The sequence below is a fragment of the Alligator sinensis genome, unplaced genomic scaffold (assembly GCF_000455745.1).
Source record: "Alligator sinensis unplaced genomic scaffold, ASM45574v1 scaffold320_1, whole genome shotgun sequence".
Taxonomy (NCBI): domain Eukaryota; kingdom Metazoa; phylum Chordata; order Crocodylia; family Alligatoridae; genus Alligator; species Alligator sinensis.
Window position 1 is genome coordinate 55,592 of NW_005842249.1, and position 23,191 is coordinate 78,782.

General features: G+C 44.2%; 2 protein-coding genes across 2 annotated transcripts in view; one reads left to right on the top strand and one right to left on the bottom strand.

The window, feature by feature from the left end:
- The window catches only part of INTS10 (integrator complex subunit 10), a 50,138-nt gene extending 48,745 nt beyond the window's left edge, over positions 1-1,393 (top strand). The window contains 1 exon segment of the mRNA XM_025208742.1: positions 993-1,393. Coding sequence (XP_025064527.1) covers positions 993-1,149 — 157 coding nt within the window. The 3' untranslated portion in view covers positions 1,150-1,393.
- A 100-nt stretch (positions 1,394-1,493) lies between these two features.
- Positions 1,494-23,191, bottom strand: part of HGSNAT (heparan-alpha-glucosaminide N-acetyltransferase) — a 32,708-nt gene continuing 11,010 nt past the window's right edge. The window contains exons 5-17 of the mRNA XM_025208728.1: positions 22,184-22,253; positions 20,604-20,673; positions 19,451-19,554; positions 16,762-16,838; positions 16,101-16,131; positions 14,963-15,123; positions 12,823-12,938; positions 11,701-11,822; positions 9,175-9,301; positions 5,847-5,978; positions 5,611-5,681; positions 5,352-5,464; positions 1,494-3,117 (exon numbers count right to left, since the gene is read on the bottom strand). Coding sequence (XP_025064513.1) covers positions 2,936-3,117; positions 5,352-5,464; positions 5,611-5,681; positions 5,847-5,978; positions 9,175-9,301; positions 11,701-11,822; positions 12,823-12,938; positions 14,963-15,123; positions 16,101-16,131; positions 16,762-16,838; positions 19,451-19,554; positions 20,604-20,673; positions 22,184-22,253 — 1,376 coding nt within the window. The 3' untranslated portion in view covers positions 1,494-2,935. The remainder of the gene's footprint in view (positions 3,118-5,351; positions 5,465-5,610; positions 5,682-5,846; positions 5,979-9,174; positions 9,302-11,700; positions 11,823-12,822; positions 12,939-14,962; positions 15,124-16,100; positions 16,132-16,761; positions 16,839-19,450; positions 19,555-20,603; positions 20,674-22,183; positions 22,254-23,191) is intronic.

The window sequence follows — 23,191 nt, forward strand, 5'->3', positions numbered from 1 at the left end:
TCAGTTTCATTCCCACCTCCTCCTAGAGCAGGGACTGCAAATCTGATACAAAGCCTTTGACTTGCTGTGTGGCATGCTAGATCAGGGCAAGTGGAGCTCAGTACCCAAGTATGGTAGAGCACTGTTCTAATAGAAGCAGCCTGGGCCTCCAAAACTGCATGAACTGAAGACATGAGCACAAGACTGATAATAGCATGAGGTGATTTTTAAGGTCTCCTATTCCATTGCCACAGTGAGAACTGGCTTGGCTGAGTACTAGACCTACTGCGCTCTTTGAAGCACAAGTCCTGTATTTGTAATCGGAGAGAGAAACCTTTGAGCTCTATCTAGACTTGGCATTCCACAGACAGCTGCTGGCTTCTGCTACCAAGGGCCACCAGGATTTGCCTTGGTTATGAGCCATCCAGCAGATCACAGGTAGATAGATCTCTGTTTTACTCCCCCAGGGTCTTGTGCAAGTTTGCTGCTGTAGCTACCTACAGAGCTCCTTCACTGACACAAGCTGCAGTGAAGTGAAACATGAGCCTACTAGCAATTTTTCCCTCTGTTCTTGGTGAGTGTAGGTGCAGAATGCCTGCAGCTGCTGGAAAGAGAACCCAAAGGATCTGTAGGCTATTTTTTGCTCTTCCCTCACTCTCAGCCAGTTAAAATGTGTAAGCAGCATTGCAGCACCAGACTGATTTCCTCCTCAGCACAGGGCAAGAAAAGGAGATCTGAAAGTGCTCAGAGGAGGGGCCATGGAACAGAGAGCTTCCCTGTTACTCTAAACTAAACCCTGACCCTTCATTTTGCATTTATGGATTCCTTCAAAACCACTGTTAAAATTCTAATAAGCAACTAAATGTTCACTAAGGAAAGCAAAGTGTAGGTAACATTTTGTCTCTCTGGCTAGAGGCCTTGAATCAAACACACACACCACCTTTGAAAACATTTTAATGCCCAAAGTAATTCTTCTTCGGTTTTGTCTTATTTTGTTTTCTTGATGGCTTTAGGCATCACACGGTGACCCGGGGAATAACCAAAGGAGTGAAGGAGGATTTCCGTCTGGCCATGGAGCGCCAGGTCTCACGCTGTGGGGAGAACCTCATGATGGTATTACACAGATTCTGCATTAATGAGAAGATACTACTACTTCAGACTCTGGTCTGAATGAAGGCATGGGTATCCAACAACAGCTTTTTCCTGCTTTTCCCTCAGGAAGGGCAGCAAAGGCCATGTTAATTAACAGCACTGCTGTTGAAACAGAACTAATCTAAAATTGTCCTGTTAGTGTTGGTAAGGGACTCCTGATGAATTGTATGTTCTGGACAGCACATAAACAGGAAAAAATGTGGGTGAACAACCTGTTTTAATGGATCAAATATTTTATAATTAAACTTCCTTTTAAAAAAAATCTTTTTTTGTGATTATTGTAGCCAGGCTTGGGTAAATGCAGAAAACATCCTTTGGAAAGAAAACTATAATTTATTTAAAAAAATACAGAAGAAGTTGAGTATTGTCAAGACTTTTTATTAGCACCAGTTTGGAAGTCACCCTGTGAGTGAATCTTGCAGGTCAGCTTTCTCAAAGGACCTTGAACACTTGACAGAACCATTGCAAATTGATCACCCCTACTATCATTCTCTTTGATATATCAAGTCTGGGGTGTCTTTCTTTTCTGTTAACCTGTTGGGGTTGAATACTTCTCTTTTTTTTAATGAAATCAGGTCTGGGTTTAATATGATCACTGTTAAAAGAAGGATCACACCTGTGAAATCTAGTTCCTTAGAATAAAACTATAGACAACCCCCACTTAATGCTCGGTTCCGGAAAAAATGAGCCTGAAGCTGAAATAGTGTTAAGCAAAACCAAGTTTTGACAAACCAAGATGGCAACTGAGCGTTATAACGAAACTCACTGAGCACTAAGTGGAATCAGGTATCAATGTAAAACGAGCATTAAGCAGGGGTTGCCTGTATATCACTGTTCTCAATGAAGTTTTAGTCAATATTAAGTCGGAGGGTAACAATTTGAAGTGTAGTCTGTGCTATGCGAGCTCTAGGCATCTAGGCTGTGCTAGAGAAATTTACTTATTTAAAGGCCATAAAACATTTCCAGACCATTTGGTAAAAACCATGTGTCTGCCAGGAGCCTACAAAATTAAGTCTATCAGAACAAATAATTTCTTAGCAGGTTTAGGATTGTTGTTTGTCTATTAAAACGTAACTGATTTAAGCTCTGACTGGATGCAGACAAATGGAGGCATTTGTGTTCTCCTGTTGCCACCTAGCCACAGCACAGACTGCTTTGAAGTCTCCCAGCATGCACTGCAAATTGGACCCAAGCTAAAAGTTCTGTGGTCCTCCCCCCTACTCAGAGTGGAACAGTGTTGCAGCGACCAGATGCATAGGAGGGACCTCCTCCAGAGCCAGGAACTTAACTAATAAGCTGCCACTGCAGTGCTGGCAGTTGGAAGCATCAGTCTAACAGCCATGTCCAAGCTCCTGAATTAACTGCAGTAATTTGGCAATTACTCTTTCCTTTGTATTCATTGGCCATTAAATATATATTACATGTTGTGAGTAAGCTGCAGCATCTATAATTGTTCACTTGATGAAAGGCATCAGCTTTTCAGAACAGTAAAAAGCTATTCAGTACATCTTGTATTTATTGTATATACACACACACACACACCAGCAGCACTGTACTGAGCACCAGAACATATACAAAATAGAATATGCAACCAGATGGCCTCTGGCAAGATACTGTGTTTTCATTAACTAGGAAAATACTATCCCTTAGGCACATAAGTCTTAATGAAAGCTTCCCTGGAAATGTAAACTGAACACATGATCCCTTTTTAGTAATGAATCCCAGCTGGAATGGCATGGGTCTGGGGGAGTCCAGCCTCAAGCTCCTGTTGAACTGAGGACAGGACCAGCCTTCAAAAGCACTCTCAGATTTTCCAGAATATCCTTTTCCGGTAAAGCGCATACGATATGACGACCCAAATCGATGTTGCAATCAAATTCTGAGCCAAGTGCTCTGCATGGCTTTGATTGTCCTTCATCTTCCACTTAAAAGGGAAATAGTCTTCAAATACTTCGTGCCCGATGTAGACCAAGATGGAGTTCATTCCTTAAAATAAATTCAAACAGTGCCTTCAGAGAGGACAGTCCCATGCTCAATGGTTTTACAGTGAGCAAGCTGGACATCAGACTGATTCTAGGATGGGAAGTCAAAATATCCTAACTATCAACTCTGGCTTGGTTGCTAACTTGTTATGTGACCTTCCATGCATCATTTTTCTACCCCAGATGCACATTTATAAAGTGGCTGTATTCTTGTGCAAGAGAGTTCCAAGGTTTAATTAATGTCAGGACAGTTCTACAAACATTTTTACCAAATGTTTCTGCTTTTATTATTATTAAATTTGAGTGTCAGGACATTTTAACACTTCAAGAGTTTTCATTACAAAAACATTTTCAGGATTCCAAATAAAAAAACCACATTCAGGAATAGGTGAGACTGTTTGAAACTGCAGTCAAACTAGCTTTTCTTTGCATTAGTAACTAGGATAAGCAGATTGAACTGATGCTTGTGTGACCAAAGAGGCTAACTGGGCTGAGTTTAGCCTGGAGTTTTGGTAATTACAGTTAGGGTGGCCAGAATCTGGAACCAACTTCCTAGAGAAGTGGTCCTCGCCCCTACCTTGGGCACATTCAAAAAGAGGTTAGATGACCACCTGCCTGGGGTCTTGTGAACCCAGCATTCATTCCTGCCTGTGGCAGGGGGTCAGGCTAGATTATCTGATCAGGTCCCTCCTGACACTAGCTACTATGAAAGTATGAAACTATAATTCCTAAGAAGAGTATCTAGATGCCTTTTTCATCCCAGGGAGAGATGGCTGTTCAAGCCTGACAGCAGGCCACAGAGACTGCTCCCACATTGTACCCATTGACACTGGGTAAGAGTTAGTCCCCCAGGTTAATACTATAGTTTTGTTGCAAGAGTGGTGGACGGTACCTGAGGAGAAGAGGAAAAGAGGCTCTGAAAGGGCTAGAGAGAGAAAGCAAGAGTCTGCAATTCTCTCCCTGTCTGTCCTCCCTGTGTTCAGGGCTGAGAAGTTTGCTCTGCTATTTAGGTGACCCCTCCCCCACCAACTTTGAGCAGGAAAACACTCCCCTTCCCAGGAGCTGAGCAAAGGAGAAGCTCTCTTGAGGTAGGGTTGCTACAGATAGCCAGGGAGCCAGAGACAAAGAATAGCCAGTCTTGAAGCCAAAGATTCCCAAGCCACACTAGGGCCTTCAGGGAATCTTCCAAGAGACCAAGACCAAACAAGGTCTTGCTTCTTGGGGAGTCCCGAGGCAGAGCTTCCCCTAAAAAGGGCTGACCCATGACAGCTTGTCTCAAAGGTGGCTGTTAATCAATTTGGCCAGAGGGCTGCCTTAACAGACAAATCCTGAGCTCAGCTGGAAGACATGAGTGTTTTAGTTTGATACCTTTTCTGCTGTTTCTCCCAATTTTGCATGAATAAGCTTCTCTGCCTGATGGAATAGTGCTCTAGCACCATTGCCAGGACCTCCTGGGGCTAAATCCTGTCCCTCTCTCCTCTACCAAAAGTGTACTAAGAAACTAAACCAGTTCTCCAGCTTGCACATGCCTGGCATTTGCACCTTGGTTTCTTTTTTCTTATGGAGCCAAGTGCAAATTCAGCATCTGCCAAGGGCCCAAAGTAAGAACAACAGGCAGAAATCGAGGTAGTACGTTGTGTGTAAGAATATGAACAGCACTCATGGGAGGGACCCAGGAGACGACAAAGGTGAGCTGAGTTGCTCCGCTTTGAGAATGCACAATAGTACGGATCAGTAGCTATGCTCGGACACAGTGTCTTAGGGCTCCCAAGGAGGTAAATTCAGTTTCAAGGGCTTTTCTCCAAGATGAGACCCTGCTGGCTAGGGTGGTTTCTGAGATGGCCCTTGGGAACTGACCCAAGATCATCCTGGTAGCCAGGCAGCTGTCCCTTGGGAACAAGATCATCCTGGTAGCCAGGCAGCTGTCCCTTGGGAACAAGATCATCCCACTCACCTAGAACAACAGTCATCAGGTGGTAGCCCCTTCTGGTCCATACCGAACTGAGGTAGATTTGAACCACCTACTGACAGCCAAACAGAGCTCTATATCCATGACTGATGCAGAGAAACAGTTCAAACCACTAACTTCAGATTCAAAACAAGGTGCAATGGAAAGGCAGATTGCCCCGAGATCAGAAGAGAGGCCAAAAGACAATTTCCCTTGCATAAAAGAGGACAGGACTGCCCTACAGGTAGCTGCATTGGAAAGAAAATGCTTCCTGCCTTGCATATACTGACCTGGGTAGAAAAATGGAGCACCAGACCACCATCTCTTGATATCCACAAGGTAATATATCAGCAGTAAAAGCATGAAGGCAAAACAGCTCAGGGTTGTTACGTAGGACAGAGACCTGCATATTTTTATTGTGAATTTAAAAAGATATTTAGAGAATGGGGCAGATGTCTCTATTAAAAACAAAACAAATGCCATGATCTCTACAGAGATGTATGAATATGCACACTGAACATCAATAAAAAGTTGTGTGGATTTACTTGCCATAGGTTCTTATTTATGGGAATAAATCCTTCATCCTTAGAGCATTTTGTCAAGGCAACAGAAATAACAGCCTGAAATAAGAGTTTGGAGGTTAAGTCAGCTGTTCAGTGCAGTATCCATTAGCAACAGAAAATGTGTGCTGTATAAAAAAGATATTCATGTTTGAGAGTTTCCTAGTTATGCTTAAAACTACCATAGGCAAAGAAAAGTAACAAACTACTGTACATCTTACTTACCATTATTAGACTCCATATGAAAAACCTACTCAGGATCTGCTTGTGCTGGTCTTTGTAAAATAAGATAATTTTTCCTGCCTGAAGTTGAGGAAGAAAAGAATCAAAGCCATCGTAAGAACCAGTAAAGCTCCCCAGATGTATTTACTAATGAGCACTTGCTGCATTTTCAAGCACTAACTTTGTAGCTGGTTGGCTCTTTTTATAGTTGGATGGATGGTTTATGGTGTTATAAATTATTCTGCATGTCTAGTTTTATTGAGTGATTAACCAGTTAATTTTGTATTATATGTAACATGTAGCAGTGGCTTGTGCAACACCTATTTAGCAAAAAAAGTATACTTGATTTCTTCCCCCCACCCGCCACATCTAGCTAAATTACTACCCAAACAGCTCCAGTCCTGCTCAAGCGTATTTCCTATTAGTGCAACCAACAACTATGTACCATCATATTTGTACATGGAGTCCTAGAACCCTCAGAACGCACGCATCCCTTTCAGTCTCGGCATCGAACACCCCTGGTTTTGTATCCAGTTCTTCAGCCTCACACTCGTGTATGTAACTGCTTCTCTGCCCAGAATTCTGACACTTTTACCCAAAAGGTGCACACAGGGTAATTTCTATCTGAAACAGAGGAGGCTTGAGTGAGCACCCAATCAGGCCCCAATGCACAGATCATGGGTATGCCAACAAAGTTGCCCTACACTTCTCTCATGAGTGCAAACCACCATAGTAAACTGAAGATGCATGAAGCACTGCACAGCAAGCTAGAAGCAACATAATGGGAATGAGATAACCAAGATTACCCAGGAAGAGCTTAAAATGAGCACTTTTAGGCTCCCTTTTGCCTTATTTTCAAGGGAACTGAGCACTCAGCTACCAAACCTCAGAAGCAACCACAGGCAACATCTCCAGGCCTTTCCGAGATGTTTTCCTGTGACATTTTGAGATATCATATAACAGAAGTGTTACAAGCCCTGAGCAAAGCCTCTAATTTTTCAAACCACTGCCCACTCCAGTCCATATTATCTGCAAACTTCAACTGGAACATTACTTTTTGGAAGTTCTGGCTGTAACCAATGGTTTTACTTCCTCTCCATACCCCACCCCCCATTGAGTGAGAAGAACCCTTCAGCGGTCTCCAGGAAATGTCAGTTCCTTCAGGCCCAAGAAGGAAACGCCATACCTGAAGTCCCAGGAATGAGAGAGAGAGAGAGAGAGAGAGAGAGAGAGAGAGAGAGAGAGAGAGAGAGAGAGAGAGAGAGAGAGAGAGAGAGAGAGAGAGAGAGAGAGAGAGAGAGGGATTATTAGAAAGTCCCAAGAGGCTCTGAATTTATTTGCCTTCTCTCATACCCCTCTTCCCTGGCTACCATCCACAAGCCCTACCTTGACACCTGGCTATTGTCAATACTGGATTCAGACTGTATTTACACCGTGCTAAATCCTCTCCAACTTGCAGCTCTGGTTAATGATTTGCAGAACAGAATCCATTCACTGCTTCCCATCCCCACAGCCCTGTATGGTGGGTATGACTCCCCCTACCCCTCTACCCCCAGGTAGTGTGGTGTTAGTGAGGAAGCTGCTGGTGAGCTTAACCAGTTGTGGGATGTGCAAGCTGTCCCACCCTTCCAAGGGCATTCCCTCTGCTGTGCCATGTGCCTCCTACTGCACTCAGGGTATTTCCTGGCTGACACAGCAGCCTGATTTGCAGTCCTCAACCCTACACAACCCTGATCCAGCATAGCACTGTTTTCAACATGGATTTAACTCTCAGCATGAGAGCCAGCCTCCTGACTCCACCAAGGCTGACTGTTCCTACTTGAAGTTAAGCACACGTTTAAGTGCTCTGCAAACACTAGTGACAAAGAAGGTAGGCTGGGTTTACCACTCAATACCTTTCTACTTACAACCCATTAGTTCAATGCCACAAGGCACAAAAGGGAGGTTAGAGCAAAAAGCAGCTATTATGTGAAGGAGACACTTGTCACCCTCTGGTGCTACGTATGTGATCTTCATCAGATTTGCTTCCTTTCTTGCCAAAACTGTGTCAGGGCTCCTTTCACTCTTAGTTAGCAGAGAAGGCAGAAAGCCTGGTCCACTGGTTCAGGCACTAAGACCTGAAAAAGCTAAACTGAAGACCCTTCTTCACTACAGACCGCGTGTGATGGCAAGTCACATAAGACTCTCTGTACCTCAGGTGTTAAATGAAGAGGAAAGCACTACCCTACTACACAAGGGAGGGGGGTGTCACATCTACATGGGATACTTACTGCAGGGTTGCTTAATTCACTTTGCAGTAAACATCTCAGCATCTACACGTGCAGTGCTATTAGGACATAGTTAACTAACTCTGCAGTAGGTTAACATTTGTAAATACAAGTACTATCCTACTGTGGAGTTTTTCCGTGCACAGAAGCATATGTGTAGACACTGATGGGACTGGCTGGGGGCACAAGGCTGCTTCAGTGTAGGGGCTGCCGGCTGGCTAGCCCCACACTGGAGCACCCTCGTGCCCCAAACAACCTCTCCACAGCATGTTGAGCCAGGTTGGAGCAGCCCTAAGCTGACGCCCTTGGATCCTGCCACATGGGGCTGCTCCAATCTGGCTCAACATGCTGTGGTCTTGGGCACATCTGCGCCCGCCATTCAGACACGATGCCTGGGATCAATAAACTCCAGTGTGATATGCGCAGGAGTTTATTGCTGCTCATTAATAGCACATATAGATGCGCCCAGGATGTTATAAGGCTGAATATATTACACTGCGAGTTGTGCAGCTACTATGACATTAAGGGCTGTGGCAAGCATGTGACAAGCCCTATAATAATTTATAAATACTGTATGCTGACCTAGTTATTTCAGTGTTTGCTGTAAGAATACACTGTTTTTGTTCAACAGTGGGCAAAAAGCAATGGATTGAGACAAGCCACCCTACAGCAAATGCTTGAAAGTTGTTGTGGAACAATGGTGAAGCTGCTGGCCCTGAGGAGTCTGGCTCAACTTCCTGATTCAAAAGAGCTGGCTGAATCCAGGTGGCCCCTGGAAACTGCTAAGAAGAAAGGGATACTAGCAAAGACAATCTATCATCAGCCAACTGACCAGCTAGGTTCCAGTGGAGACCTTTTTAAGCAAAAAATAACAGAGCTTGGCTTTCAGCTCCCAGGCTGAGCAGACTGTTGGTATTTCAAGAAGAAAACACTCCCTTTCCTTGAAAATTTAGACAGTTTCATATACAACTTCTTGGAATAATAAGTATAGAACTCTGCTACACCATTTCCAGAATAACTTTGGAAGTGCTCTGACAATTCATGTGCAACCTAAAGCCACTTACATTGGAAGATGGGTGCTGGTAAATATGCTCTTCACCCAAGAGCAGGCGATCAATGTAGCCAGCTGCTCCTCCAGTGCAATTGTCATATTTTCCAAAATCTCCAATGCCACCAGGACCAAGGTAACCTCTAAAAGGGAAACAACAGATGTGAACATGGGTAATCTGCTACCAGGTGTGGGTGTGGTTAAGGCTATGTTTTCCTGATCTAAGGCAAAAAAAAAAAAAATCTCCAAATACAATCGTGTTACCCACAAGCCTAAATCCCAGATAAAAATCTTTATCAAAAACGCATTACAGAGGAAGCATTAGCCAGCTCCTTGGAAAGAGCTGTTTAGACAACCAGTTGCATCCACAGCAGACACCCTCCCAGATTGTGCAGCTCAATGCAAGATTTGCTGTTCACAAGGCTGAATGCTGGGAGACCCAAAGGGCTGGCCTTATGGACATGAAACACTGCTCAACCATGGTTTAGAAACCCCAAAGGGTGCTCCTACATTCCCCCCCTCCCAACAAAACCAGCTTTTGTGGCCACTAGAAGGCCTCAGGAAGCTATACTCAACCCAGTTTTCTTAAGCTACTGAAATATAGTTCTTTCTCTGGCCTGAAACAAAGAGATGAAAACAATGAGTTAAATGCAGGAAATGTCTCTGCAGCTTCAGTGTTGGAGGCAGGGATATGCTCACTGCCTTCTGGAGAAGCGACATGCACGAGGCAGGAAGATTAAGTGAAACAGTGAGCTCCAAATTATGTTTGCTTTGTGGCTTCGCAGGCTGCAGCCCTGCATAAGAAGCAGATGAAAAGCTTCCAAGACAGGCAGCCATATTAACAGGAAGATCCCCTGCTGTCACAGAATCCAGTGCTGAGTCTCCCAGACCCACCGGAAATGTCAAAGATTTTAACTGGGGACAGCCAGAGAGATAGGAAAAAGCAGCAGGACAACCCCAGCATCCAAGACAGATGGCTTGCTGCCAGAGAAACAGAGCTGCTCAGATGGAGATTTCCATTGCCAACCACAAGAAAGGAGCTAAAATAAGAAAGGTCCTGGAACAGGCACAGCCAGACTCAGTTTCTAGCATCCCACAGGGCCACATCTCCAGAAGTAAGGAAAATCCCAGGCTCTCTCAGGGAAGAAGACCTAAAACTCCTTAACAAGAGCGAGGGGCATGCAGTCCCTCTACAACATGGGTATTTCCCCACCTAGAATCATATAACAGTAAGGCTGGAAGAGCCCTCAGGGTGTCATCTAGTCCAACCCCCTGGCTCAAGGTAGAATCATCTGTCTAAACCACCCCAGACTAATGTTTGTCTAACTTACACTTAAAATATGAAAAGATAGGGGTTCTGCAACCTCTCTGGTAAGCTGTTCCAGGGCTTAACCACTCTCATACTCATCCTAATATCCAACATAATTCTCCTGTGTTGCAATTCAAGCCCGCTATCTCAGTATGTGCCTGAACACAAAAGCAGCTGAAGGGACTTTGCTGTGACCAGGGCACCGATAGCAAGCATGGACAGCTGCAGCCTGAAAGCTCAGAACTTATGATATCAATGCAGTACGCCAACACCCACTGCAGGAGGTTCCCCATGCCTGCTGGAACATGCATGCTTGCAAGATCCTTCTCAGGAGGAAAGTCTCCACAGGTATGTCTGCACTACTTCTGTGGTTCTCCATAGATAACTGCCAAAAACAAAGCCCCTGCCATCCACCCCCACTCCATGCATGCCAAACCCAGAACTAAGGCAACAAGGAACATCTGGAAACACCCTCTCTTGAGGTCTCTGCCTTGGCCGTGCTTGTGAGCAGCAGTGTACTGGGGGAGCATTGTGAGGGGTCTCTAAAGTGTCCTCACTACCTCCATTCTGGGTTTGCAGTATGTGGAGCAGGAGCAGGTGGGCAAGGCTTCATTTTCAGCAGTAGACTCAAGACCACCATGGGGGCAGTGTAGATGTGCCCCTCATTTCCTCACCTCACAAGCATCTGGGTGATGCATGGTGTTCATATACAGCTCTGCAAGAACCTCAGGGAGATTTTGAACCTATTTCATACCTACCTGGGGGCAATAAAGATGTCAGTCTTATCCGATATTTCACTTCAACAAGGGAAAGATTATCCTGTGAAAATCCCTCTCCAACTGAACACAAAGCCTGTCCTCTTCAATCCTCCCTACCAATTCAGATCTAGAAACACTGAGTGGGAGCTCTGCATTGCGGGCTACCTGAAGGACCACCTGGCCCACTTGTTGCAGAACTGTAACATGAGAAATGTACAAAAGTACTATAAGATGCTCTGGAACAAAGCAATACTGCTTTTCTCCTGGTACACCTTCAGCTGATTCTGTCATGGGTAGGGACCATGTATATCTTTATGCTTGCGTTTCGTCCTGGGGTAAAAACAGCAACCCCAGCACAAAAGCATGACAAATGCTGTGTCTGTTCACATCCTGACAAACAGTCCCCAAACTTATCAAAAAAGCCCCGATGTTTCAGAAGCAGAAACCTGAAGGGAAGTCCAAGCATGATACTTACTGGGGGCAGCCAGGTACCTCTAAAAGAAAGGTCAGACACAGCCAAGTTGCTTCCAGTGACAGAATGAAAAGCCACTGTGGCCAGTAACACAGAATATCCTGAAAAGCAGAATACGGCATCTCCTGCATGAGAGGGAGGGAGGAAAAGAAATATGATGAACCAGCATATAAATATTGTCCACGAGAAGAACCATCTAACAGCATGTAAGTGCTTGGCATTATAGGCAGTCAGGAGTTAATGACCACAGAGGATTTTGCAAGACTTCCTATTTTTATTTTAGTATCCTGTTTTTCCTTTCCCCCTTATTAAGTCAAAGCAAGCAAATGTTTCTGAAGCTGAAATTTGCCAGGCTTGCTTTAAAAAAGAACAGTCTGTTTCAGAAGCCTGAGCAAAATCCTGTCAGCAGATTTTAAGTCAAATGAGAGATAATCACAACCTATTTTACCTCATTATAAAAAAGAGAAATGCTAGTCAGCCTTCAGAGGTGGAAATCTGAAACACTGGACTCAGCACAGATAAGGTCCTCACTTAGCTTACTGGGTGGGAAAGGAGGTAAAATAAAAGCATCTAAAGAAATTAGGAAAAGTCATGCTCAGGGTGTATCTGCTAAATTCATAAATGAGAGCAGAACATTTTGTGACAGCGCCGCCTGGTCTCTCTGCCTAGCCCGACAGACAAGAAGCTAGTCAGGCTCCCCCAGAGATGACGCTAGCAGATGGGGAAGCACTGGGAACACTTAATACCTTAAAACAAAGAATATATAGAATCCATGTTCAAAATCACAGCTGCATTTTTCAGCAATGCTGGAACCAAAGAGGCACTGACTATGGAACAGAAAGGACCCTTAAAATCCTCCATAAGCCAACTAAGTAGGCCTGACAGGCAGAGTTGCCTCCTGCTGCTAAACTCGACGGTAGCCCCCTTTGGCAGCTCTGCAAAATTTAGCAAATGTTAATGTTTTACACTGCATCTTCCAAACCCACATGCTGAGCAAGGAAACAGTGGCAGCACTGCAGGAGACAGAACCTCTTTGATGGCAGACCACTTGCAAAACAAGCAAATGAGATGGTACTGGGTCTTCCGTAGTGCTTACAATCTCCCTCCCATCTGAGGCCCACTCACCAAGTTCTCACTCGCAGCCACGACCCTGGCAAAAAGGAGTTCCATGATGGCAACCACCAGGTAGGTAAAGCCCAGCCTCTGAAGCACACCTGGGATCCGCAAGCTGTCCCAGGACACTACGGCAGACACAGAGACAGTCTAAGAGAGAAGCCAGCTTCAGGCTCTTCTTTACATATAGGAACTGCACTACTTCAGAGACAGGCAGACAGATTACTCCTGAGGGTGTCATGGTCTGGTTATGCAGGAGTAAGTCTCTGTGCCTCATAGGGCACTATCATGGGTCTCCAAGAGCCTCATACATATTCATACTCTTAAGTCTCCCAATGCGCCAGGTGATGGGAACTGTAATCAGTGCCAGCCCAAAGAGGTGTGCAGCCTATAGAGCTGCATGCAACTCAGGCAAGGGAGTGTACTCTAGAATCCCAAAATACATAGGTGCTCCCCGAATACCTCTGTCCAAAACTGCTGTGCTCCGCCAACTAACCTACACCTTACCCCTCTCCGACCACAGTGCACAGGATGTGATGAGCAGGTCAGTACAGTGGGGAGGGGCTGGCTGCACTGGGATCAGGTGGAAGGATCCAGAGGGTTTCAGAAGGCCCATGGCAAAGCCAAGTGAGTTAGAGAATAGAAGCACATTGAGAGGGACTGCTGCATTTTCTGGAGTAGGACCAGAAGGGAGCAGACCCTAGGTCCTGGGGTGAATGGGGATTTGCAGTGGGTTCAAGTAAAGGCCTGTGTACTCCAGAGCAAGGTGGACCTAAAGGCACATCAAGCTCCCCAGGGAGCCAAACTGAAAATCCTGCAGCAGATTCACAGATATTGAAAGAGCAAACATAGCTGAGCCCCTGAGCTGTGAAGCCAGGCTCTAGAAAGCTTCCTCAGGGAAAGAAGGCACCTGGTGCACTCACTGCATTGCCAGGTTCAGGGACTGACACTGTTGCTACGATTTACTTCAGTTTTCAACCAAGCCCACCTCACAGCCGGGTGGAGGAGGTGGGCAAAGATCAGGGCTGTACCATGATAATCAGACACTGTGCATCTTGCTTCATACACATCTATATAAACTTAAATATTTGTTCCTACTCCCGGCTGTTACTGTCCAAGTAGTGTCCCACCTTCCTGCAACTTCACAACACTATGCCTGTTCTTCTTGCAAAGACAACAGTCTAAAGGCAAGAATGTGAATGCAGTCTCTTATGCTACCTATAAACGTGTCAAAGTGGATTCGATTAATCGAGCCTGATCCATGTCTGCTGAAGTGTGCTAATTTGCGTGCTCTAGCGGCCTTTGCATCACACGTATTCAGCATCCCCACATTTCAAAATGGTGGTTGGGTTGGCTTTAACTAAAGCTTTTCAAATGAGCTTTAATTAAAGCACCCCTGCCACCATTTCGAAGTGTGGAAACGCCAAATACACGTGACACTGCGGGTGCTTTAATGAGAGCGACTCTTGAGAGCTGCTCTCATTAAAGAGCTCCCCCCAACTCCCACATGCATAAACACCCTTATAGACTGGATATCTTTTTGGGAGATACGTTTTAGTCAGATAGCTATAGAAATACATTAAATAAATTTTCAACCTGTGTTATTCAAGAAGTCAGGAGAGATGATTTAATCACCTGTTCTGGCCTTAAATCTATGAATGCAAGTACGGAGGATTCTTAAACACATATTGTACATTTATCTACACATTTTAACAGCTCATTGTTATAGATTACGGGCTTGGACACAGCACAGCTTTACATTGATGTCATCTGCCTTTGTGTAAATACGAAGCAGATACAGATCACAGGGCTAAATGCTGGAATAAATGCACTGAATTCAGTGTAGTTACCCTGGGAAAAATCAGGCTACCCTGGAATCTGCTCCAGATTCTGAGCATCCACATGGGTATATCATCCACATGGGTATATAAAACCGTTGGAAACTACACTGTTGTAAAAGTGCGGTGTGCCCAGCCCCTATATGATACTACTGGTGACAGGTAACATAACATTACAGCACATTCAGAGACTTATGCTCTTTAGCATGTTCCTGGGGCAGAGACTGAAAGTAGATTCCTTCTGCAAGGGATAAAACTGGGGGGAAGCACAACTGTGAAAAGTTAACAGAAGCAAACAAGCGAGCTCTACTTACTAGGTCCAAGGCAATAATTGGGGTTCACGACAAGGACTCCGATGAGGAAGAGCAAAAAACTCCTCCAGAGAATTTTCCCCAGTGCTTGCCACTTTGAACATCCCCGCCTCAGCAGTGAGCTCAGAGACAGTGAAATGGAGCTCCCCATGATAAACACAAACCTACAAAACCAGGCAGTGGTGAAATGAATCAACAGTTGGAAAAACACAAACGTCTAATTCACAGATTCTTCAGGTACCAAATATTAATGCTCTATTTGTGTCATTTTCTAAGGAGAGCCAAAAGAAATCAGCCCATCTTGAATAAAAACTGACAGTTTTACTTAGCTTTACTGAGAGGATTATTAGAAAACTAAGTGCACATCACGTCTTTATCCTCCTTACACCAATAAGATGAAAGCACTGAATCCAGGGAAGTAATGGCATGTCAGGCCTTTTGTGGTATGAATGTTTTAGCAAATAGAAAAATCACATTGCCTATGATAAAAATCAGTATTTTTGACTAGAGAAAAAGCTGAGCCACAAGGCTAGGGTCTGGATTTGCACTCCAGTATGATCTGCCCCTAGGTTTGGAACAAGGGAATCATCAGGCTGGATTGGACCCATGGTCCATCATAGCCCACCATTCTGGATTAGACAGAAGGCAATACCCAATGCTTCAGAGGAAGGCAGCTATGGCATGATCTTCCTCAGAAAAATGTCAGCCTCTGCCCAATTACGAAGAGGTTGGCTGAATCCAAATGCCTCTTTTTTAAGTATTTTACCTTTCCCAAACCTTGGCCACAACAACATCTTGTGGCAATGAGCTCCATAGATTCATAACATACTGAGTGAAAAAGTATTCCCTTCACCAGCTCTGAATTTGCTTCAGTGCTGAAAGTCCCCATGTCCTCGTGCTAAGAAACAGGGAGATAGAGATGATTCCAATAACCAGAGATAGCATGGTGCCCTTGTAAAGGCCAACGTAAACCATGATGTCATCCATCTTGGCCCTGGTCAATTTTCACTTGTCACCATCTAACAAAACACCACTCCTCAAAATGCATTTTCCCTATGGGTTTGAGCTGTACTGAAGCAACATGGCCCACTGCAGGACTCTTTTAAGCTTACCTTCAAAACTATTCATCACAAAGACTTACCATGGAAACACAAGATCAGCCACCGTTAATCCTACAAGGAAACAAAAAAGATATGTTATTTCCCTTAAAAGAACAAAGGAGATGCAGAGCATTTATAATTATTTGACAGACACATTCTTCAGCTGCAATCTATTAAAAGCTATTAACAACTAACTACTCTGTTGGTTAGACCTGGTTGATCTGTCCCTTGTGTTGTTTCTGAAACACTGTCTGAAACAGTAGCTGTGTCATAATAAGATTTCTGATAAGGGATCTTCACTGCTCTCCATCAAAGCAGCACAGCACAACACTGTTGAATGCATGGTTGTCATTGACTGCATGTCTGTAAAGCATCTAATTTGATGGTACTCTGAACTGGTTGTGCCCTCTAGGTCCAGTCACAGTATAATTGTTAAATAAAAAGCAAAAACGTATGATCAGAGGTGAAAGCCGAAAAGCCATGAAGAGATTTCTATATGATAGTTTCCCAAGATTGTCTCCTATCAAGAATAGCCAGTCTTCCTCTTCTTACGTATTATGCAGCCAGATCCTTCATTGATGAATATTGGCATAGTTTCTCTGGTGTTGATAGAGCTACATTGTAATACACTAGTTGCACAGCTAGCCTTATTGGTCTATTTCTATGACTAAAGTCTGGATTACTGTTCAAAGCATACTCTACCATTCCAGCTCTGATGCTTGAAGAACCAATATTTTCCTCCTCCATAATTAACAAATACCATTATGATGAGAGAGAGCCTAAGAAAACATAGAAGATAATAAGAATAAATATACAGGATAATAAAGCAATAAACTACAAATGCAAACTCACAGTTATTTTTATCCCATTAAAATGTGTTTAAATGTTTCTCCTTTTAAACATAATTATAAGCAAAACACTTACATTTCCTGTGCAGGGGACAGAGGTTCAGAGGAAACTGAGTTATAAGGGCATTTGAAAAAGTTACATTACTAAGCATTAGTGTGATTTTTTCCTCATATTCCCATTATGTGAACACTGAAGGAACTACACACAGGTATCACTCGGTCTGCACTATTGACTTCTCATACTCTTTCAACCAATACAGCCTCCAAATGTTTCAGGAAATCCAGGAGCTAGCTGCCTGATGGTTTTTCTGATAAAAAAGACCCCCCCTAGATTGTCACATCCCTAAGTCACAGTATTTACTGAATGCAGCAATTAATTCTGTGTACTTCACAAACTTCATTCAGCAAGGTATGGTCAACCATCTGAAAATGGGGAATAAGTATCATTCCTCCCACTGTAGAGCAGTTAAATAAGGAAAAGAATAGTTCTGACAAAAAATTCTGGACTAGGGAGGTGGACAGAAAAGTTGTGTTTTTACTTATATAACCCTCCCTGAAGGAAGAAGAATTATTTTGTAAAATAAAAGGAAATGTAATTCAAAATCATATGATGCTTCCCTTGAAAAAGGAAATGTCAGAAAAAGCTTCTTGTCAGCAAGATGTCAACCTCTGCAACATGCAAGAAGAAAGGGTTTAGGTTTTTTTGGTAATGTCTTTTAGAGGACCAACGGAATAGCTAGGAGAGATGTTAGATAAGCTTTCCGGCACAAAGTGCCCTTTTTCCACTCTATACAATGTATCCCTTAAGAGCCATTGCCAAAAATATGCTTGGCCTCTCAAATACTTCCTTGGCTCACATATTTCCGCAGCTACAACAACACCCTGGGCACATCCGCACGAGTGTGCACATGTGGTTTGTGGCACAGCAAACTGCATGCAGCACACGTATACGCATGTGCTGTGCTGCTCATTTGCAGCGCATTTTTTTTTATTTTTTTTTTTTACACTGGGAGATCCGGTATAAAAAAACAAAACAACAAAAAACCACTGCTAAAAAAAGTGGCATGCCACATGTGGCAGCAGCATGCGCTGCCAGAAACTGGAGCCTGGCCAGCCAGAGCCATGCTCTGGCTGCCAGCCAGGTTCTGAGCAGCTAGCTCAGTATCAGTTGACCTGGGAGGCCCCCAGGACTCCAGATAAGGCTGCTTGGGCCTGCACAGGTGCTGGCCCCAGCCTCCCCTACCCCACCTGGGTCCCTTTGCCACATGCCAGAATGCACATGCAGAGGAGTATCTGGGGACAAGCAACATCAGCACAAATACGTGCCACTGCTATCTGTCCTGCGGGAAAGGCAAGCCCCCGCACATGCATGCTCATGAGGACATGCCCTCTGAGTCTACTTTGCAATACTCTCTTGAGAACAGCAGTGGAAGGGCTCACAAGGTTGGCACATTTAGACCAAAACTACAAAGACGCAGGGAAAGGCACAACAAGAAACAACTCTGACAAGGAGGGAAGGGACATCCTCACAGAGCAGGGCGCATCAATTGGGGGTATGCATACCCCCAGGGGTACTTGAAAAGGGGCTAGAGGGTACACATGGGTGAGCAGACACAAGGGACCGCCACCCACCACCTGCGCCACCGCCTCCCAAGAGCAGGGCTGGCGGGGCAAGGGCAGGGGCTCCCCTCTGCAAGCTGCACAGGCACTGCCCGGCCAGCTGGATGTGGCGGGGTATACGGAAACTTGAACACGGCGGCCACTGCTGCTGCCACATACAAGCCTTCCCCCCAGCTCTGAGTCCGGCCACTGCCACCCCGCTCCCCTCACTCCATCAGAAGTGTACCCAGAAGGGGTATACTCCTTAAAAAAGGTGGAAAACCCCCATCATGGAGCTTTAGTTTGCTAGCTTATACACACTGCTCACCCATGGCACAGGGCCGGCTGCAGGCTGGATCCGGCTCCCAGACTCACTCCCTTCACCCTCCCCCTGCATACCTGATCTGCTGGCTGCTCCAACTGGTTTGGGACCCAGGCTGTGTGCAGTGCAGATCCCAAAGTGCCCAGAACAAGCATGGTGTGTATTACAGTCCAGCCAGAGCAGCATGCAGTCACTTCCCCAGCATGACTGTGCTGCAGTGTCTATTCCAGCTGCTGTGGAATCCATGCTGCACGCAGTGCAGGGTCCAGACTAGCTGGAGATGCCACCAGATCAGGTATGCTGGGGGAGGGGAAGATGAAGGGGTCCATGGACTAGACCCAGAGAACCACTCAGGCTGGATGAGTTTGACACCTTTGGGCTAAGAGAATCAGCAATGCTTAAGTTTTCATGAGCTCACAAAAACTTGTGCATGTCTGATTCAGTTAGCCTATAAGATAGATGCACCTCTACTTTGCCTTCTGCCTGACTTTAGACTAACATGGCTAACTACTGTTCTTTTCCCTCAGAGTGAAGGTTTCTTACTATGACCATAATGCCACTCATTCAAACTTAGAAAAGCTTTGAGCTGAGTGATACAAAAGCCACTGTAGCTGCAATTTACCCTCGGAATGTGTCGAGGGAGCGCAGGCGCCTCTGGGAGACACTCCACACATTCGTACCATGGTCACCGGTAACAGAGTCTGCTCCAGTTGGGGACCCCAGCTCCTTTGAAACAGAAACAATACATGAAAGGAAAGTGCTAGGTGGCACCTACAACTCTGAAGTCTTGACCTTTGGGACAACCAAACTTGGCAAGCTCAGGTCTTGGGATTTGAAATGCTTTTAATTCCTGTAATTTTATTTTTCCGATTTCTCTCCTCCTTTCTCCACTGTGGTAACTTCCCACATTTCTCATTTTGTACTTCTTCCCATCAGGGGCTCGATCACACTGCTAGACCCGTGCTGCTGCTTTAACTAGGGTGGGAAGAATGGTCTTGTGAACACCACACTGGATTCACGTCCAAGGTTAGACAGTGTCATAGTGTGATTGCAGGACAATTGTTCAATTTACCCTGGACCTCAGTTCCCCAAGTGTAAAATAAAGAAAATACTTCTTTTAAGTATCTCACACTACTGTTTCAGGGACAAAACTATGAGATTCTCAGACACCACAGCAATGAAGACCTGGTGAGAACCCAGGCTATTCATGGAATAAAAAGAGAGCACTGTGGGACAGTTTCATCTAGGGTGGACCAAGCACACTGGCCACATTTGGATCTCATTTACACCCGTGTAAATACAGAGTGATTCCAGTAATGACTCATCTTCCAAGGGGTTAACAGTGCAGAATTAGGCCTCAACACTTTCAGGCTCTGGTCTTCCCCAGAGAAGTCTGACCTGATTTCAGATCATCCCCCTAAACTGCCTGTAGCACTGGAAGCAGACAAAGAACTAGAGGTGCTTTCCATCTTTCACTGTCCCTGTCACAAGGGGTCATTCTTTCAATGGCATATTTCCTTCACTGAAACTAAAGAGTAGTAAAAGCTGACTGAATAGGAGCCAGAAGGGTGATCTAAATTAAACCTGAGTGCAGAGCCCCATGTAGTTCTCTCTACAGACTGAAAGAGCTGACTGTCCTCACTGCACCAATTGTCAGGGAACCCACACATGCAAGGGATGTGGCTGCCAATTTACTGAATCCCCAAAAGGGCTAACTGATGTGAGCTCTGAGTGTGAAAACACAGACAGTGAATAAGTGCAGTTAAGTAACTCACAGAATTAATGAGACGATCCGTTTCTCTAGGGTTCAGTTTCTTATGAAGCCAATTCTTCACTGGATCCATGCTGTGAATTAACAACAATTAACCAAAATCATATTGTGTCTTATTTAGCATGAATACCAAATTACACCTTGATCACAAAGTAAGTTGGAGCAATATACATCACAGACTGAGATAATCTTTACTACAAAAAAAGGTTTTCACTAGGTAAAACGCTAATACAGACACTATGCAAAAAGCTATGTAAAAAAGACTTAAGCTAGCAAAGTCAAACATACAAAAACTAGGAAATACCAGAATTAAATTGATCCATGCAGCTCTAATTCATCCCAATTCTGCACAGGCATTATGGTAATGGTCAAATAACTACATGATCACAAGCATGGGGCTGAGGTAATTTCTTTTGTTTGCACATAGGACAGCCTGCCTCAATCAGTGTACAGGATAGAGGGCTATATAAAAATAAAGCGTGTGTTTAAATCCCAGTGAGGTCAGTGGGATTTAAGTACATGCTGAAGTACTATCCTGAACTTTTCTGAATATGAGGCATTTCTGAATCAGGGGCATCCGCACTGCTAACACCAGTGGTGAACTGAAAGACTGACTGTATTAAACTCCACTACAGTGGATCCAGTTGGAGTACTTCAACACTTAGAAAATGGTAACTATATGATAGTAAAATAACATGCATCTGAACTGTTGTTCAGGACCCCTGAAGCAAAGTACAGCAGTTTCTTGGGAAAGCAATAAAGTATGTGCTTAAGTTCTTTTCTGAACAGAGGGTAACATTCTCCCTACTTATTCAATCTTCCTCCTGTTTCTTGTGCTGAAGTCCAATATGGCAGGTAAAATACAGCAAATTACTTGGCATGAAATGAACTGCTGTTCAGTCAGCAACATAACAGATATAAGGCAATGAACTTAAGAGTTGGAAACAGGCAACAGAACAGCAGCCTGGCAAACATGGCTGAGGCAACAGAAATGCTATCCTCCTGAGGGTATACTAGGCACCTGCCCCAGCACTGGCTTACAAAGCCTTTTATAAGAAAGAATTTGTTAATTCTCTAAAGCCTATTTTAATCATTGGCCGTTCAGTGAGGCTGGACAGTAGTGCCTATGAGTGATCAACTGTGATGCAAAGGTCCGACAGCACCAATGGCTGGCAGACCACTGAGATATCCAGTCATTACCAAGACAAAAGAAAAAGGTGACATGTCCCATTATCACTTTTGTGAATCACCCAGTCTCACCCTGTTCCCATCATCTCAAAGTAGCACTACTCCATTCAGTCAGAGTTCAATTTGTCCAATACATTTCTTGCTCTCAAATCAAAACCTTGGCTTAGCCTTTGAAAGACAGTTTAAGACCAGACCCTCAAGAGATGCAAACTGATACAACTCTACATCTTCACCAAAAAGAAGGAACTAGCTTATAAACTACAAGTCTATGACTATGGCTCACAGGTGCTATCACAATACAAATAATAATTCTAGCAAGCATGCTTTAATCTGCAACAAAAATCCAGGAAGCTCTCCCTCATACACAGGGATGTTTTACAGATTATGTGAACTTACTTTATAAAAAAGTGTCCCAAAGTCAAGATGCTGAGGATTCCCATATAAATAAGGAATGCATACAGGATAGCTGTATGAAAAAAAAATAAAAAGATGGCTCATCTAATAGAAACAACAGGCACCCTAGGCCACATACACTGATGCATTATACTGAACCAAACACTGCAAAAACAAAGAAGTGATTCAGGCCCACTATATAGTACTATAATCTGAGAAAATACTGTGTAGTACTGTAATCTGCATAGTACTGTAATCTAAGAAAGCTCCATACAAAAAGAAAGGACATTAGGTTGAAGTGCAGCCTCCTGAGAGTAAATTTCAGTATAAAACAGAAGCAAAGCAACCAAATTACAAATATAGTTGTAGCAGAGTGGCTATAGAAAGAATCAGTTTGGTATCAGCTGTAAAGGAAGAACTGGCCAGATTAAGCAGCAGCATGAATGTAGAGTAAAGGAAGCAAGGATGACACACTGAGTTTGTAAATATGGGGGATTTCTCTATAGAGTTATAGGGATAGGAAGGATCAAAGAACCATCTCTTACAAGGATTAAGAATGAAGGAAGGTACTGATTAGAGATTGGAATGGTTCTGGGAAGAAGATGAGGGGAAGAATGAGACAAAAGGCATTAAAATATAAGTAAAGGGGTTAGTAGAAAAAGTATGAAAAAGGGGTTTAAAATTCTGGCTGGAAGCAATACATAATTGTGGGATACTGGAAAAAAAGGAACATGGGTGTGCGTGCACATATGCGCATCTGCATGTGTGTAGAAGAGAGAAACAGGATCTAAAACTTCAAACATAATGTAAGCACGTGCCTTCTGACATTTATTGCTTATTTGAGCCTGTCTTCTCCATAAGATTCCAAGCTCTCTGGAGCACAGATGGCCTCATACTTATGATTCATGCATGACCCTTGCAGAAGGCTATGGGGTCCCAAGGCTTCTAGGTGCTGATGTGACATACAAAAATAGAAGACAAAGTGAAAGAGCGGGCCAATGATATTTCCCT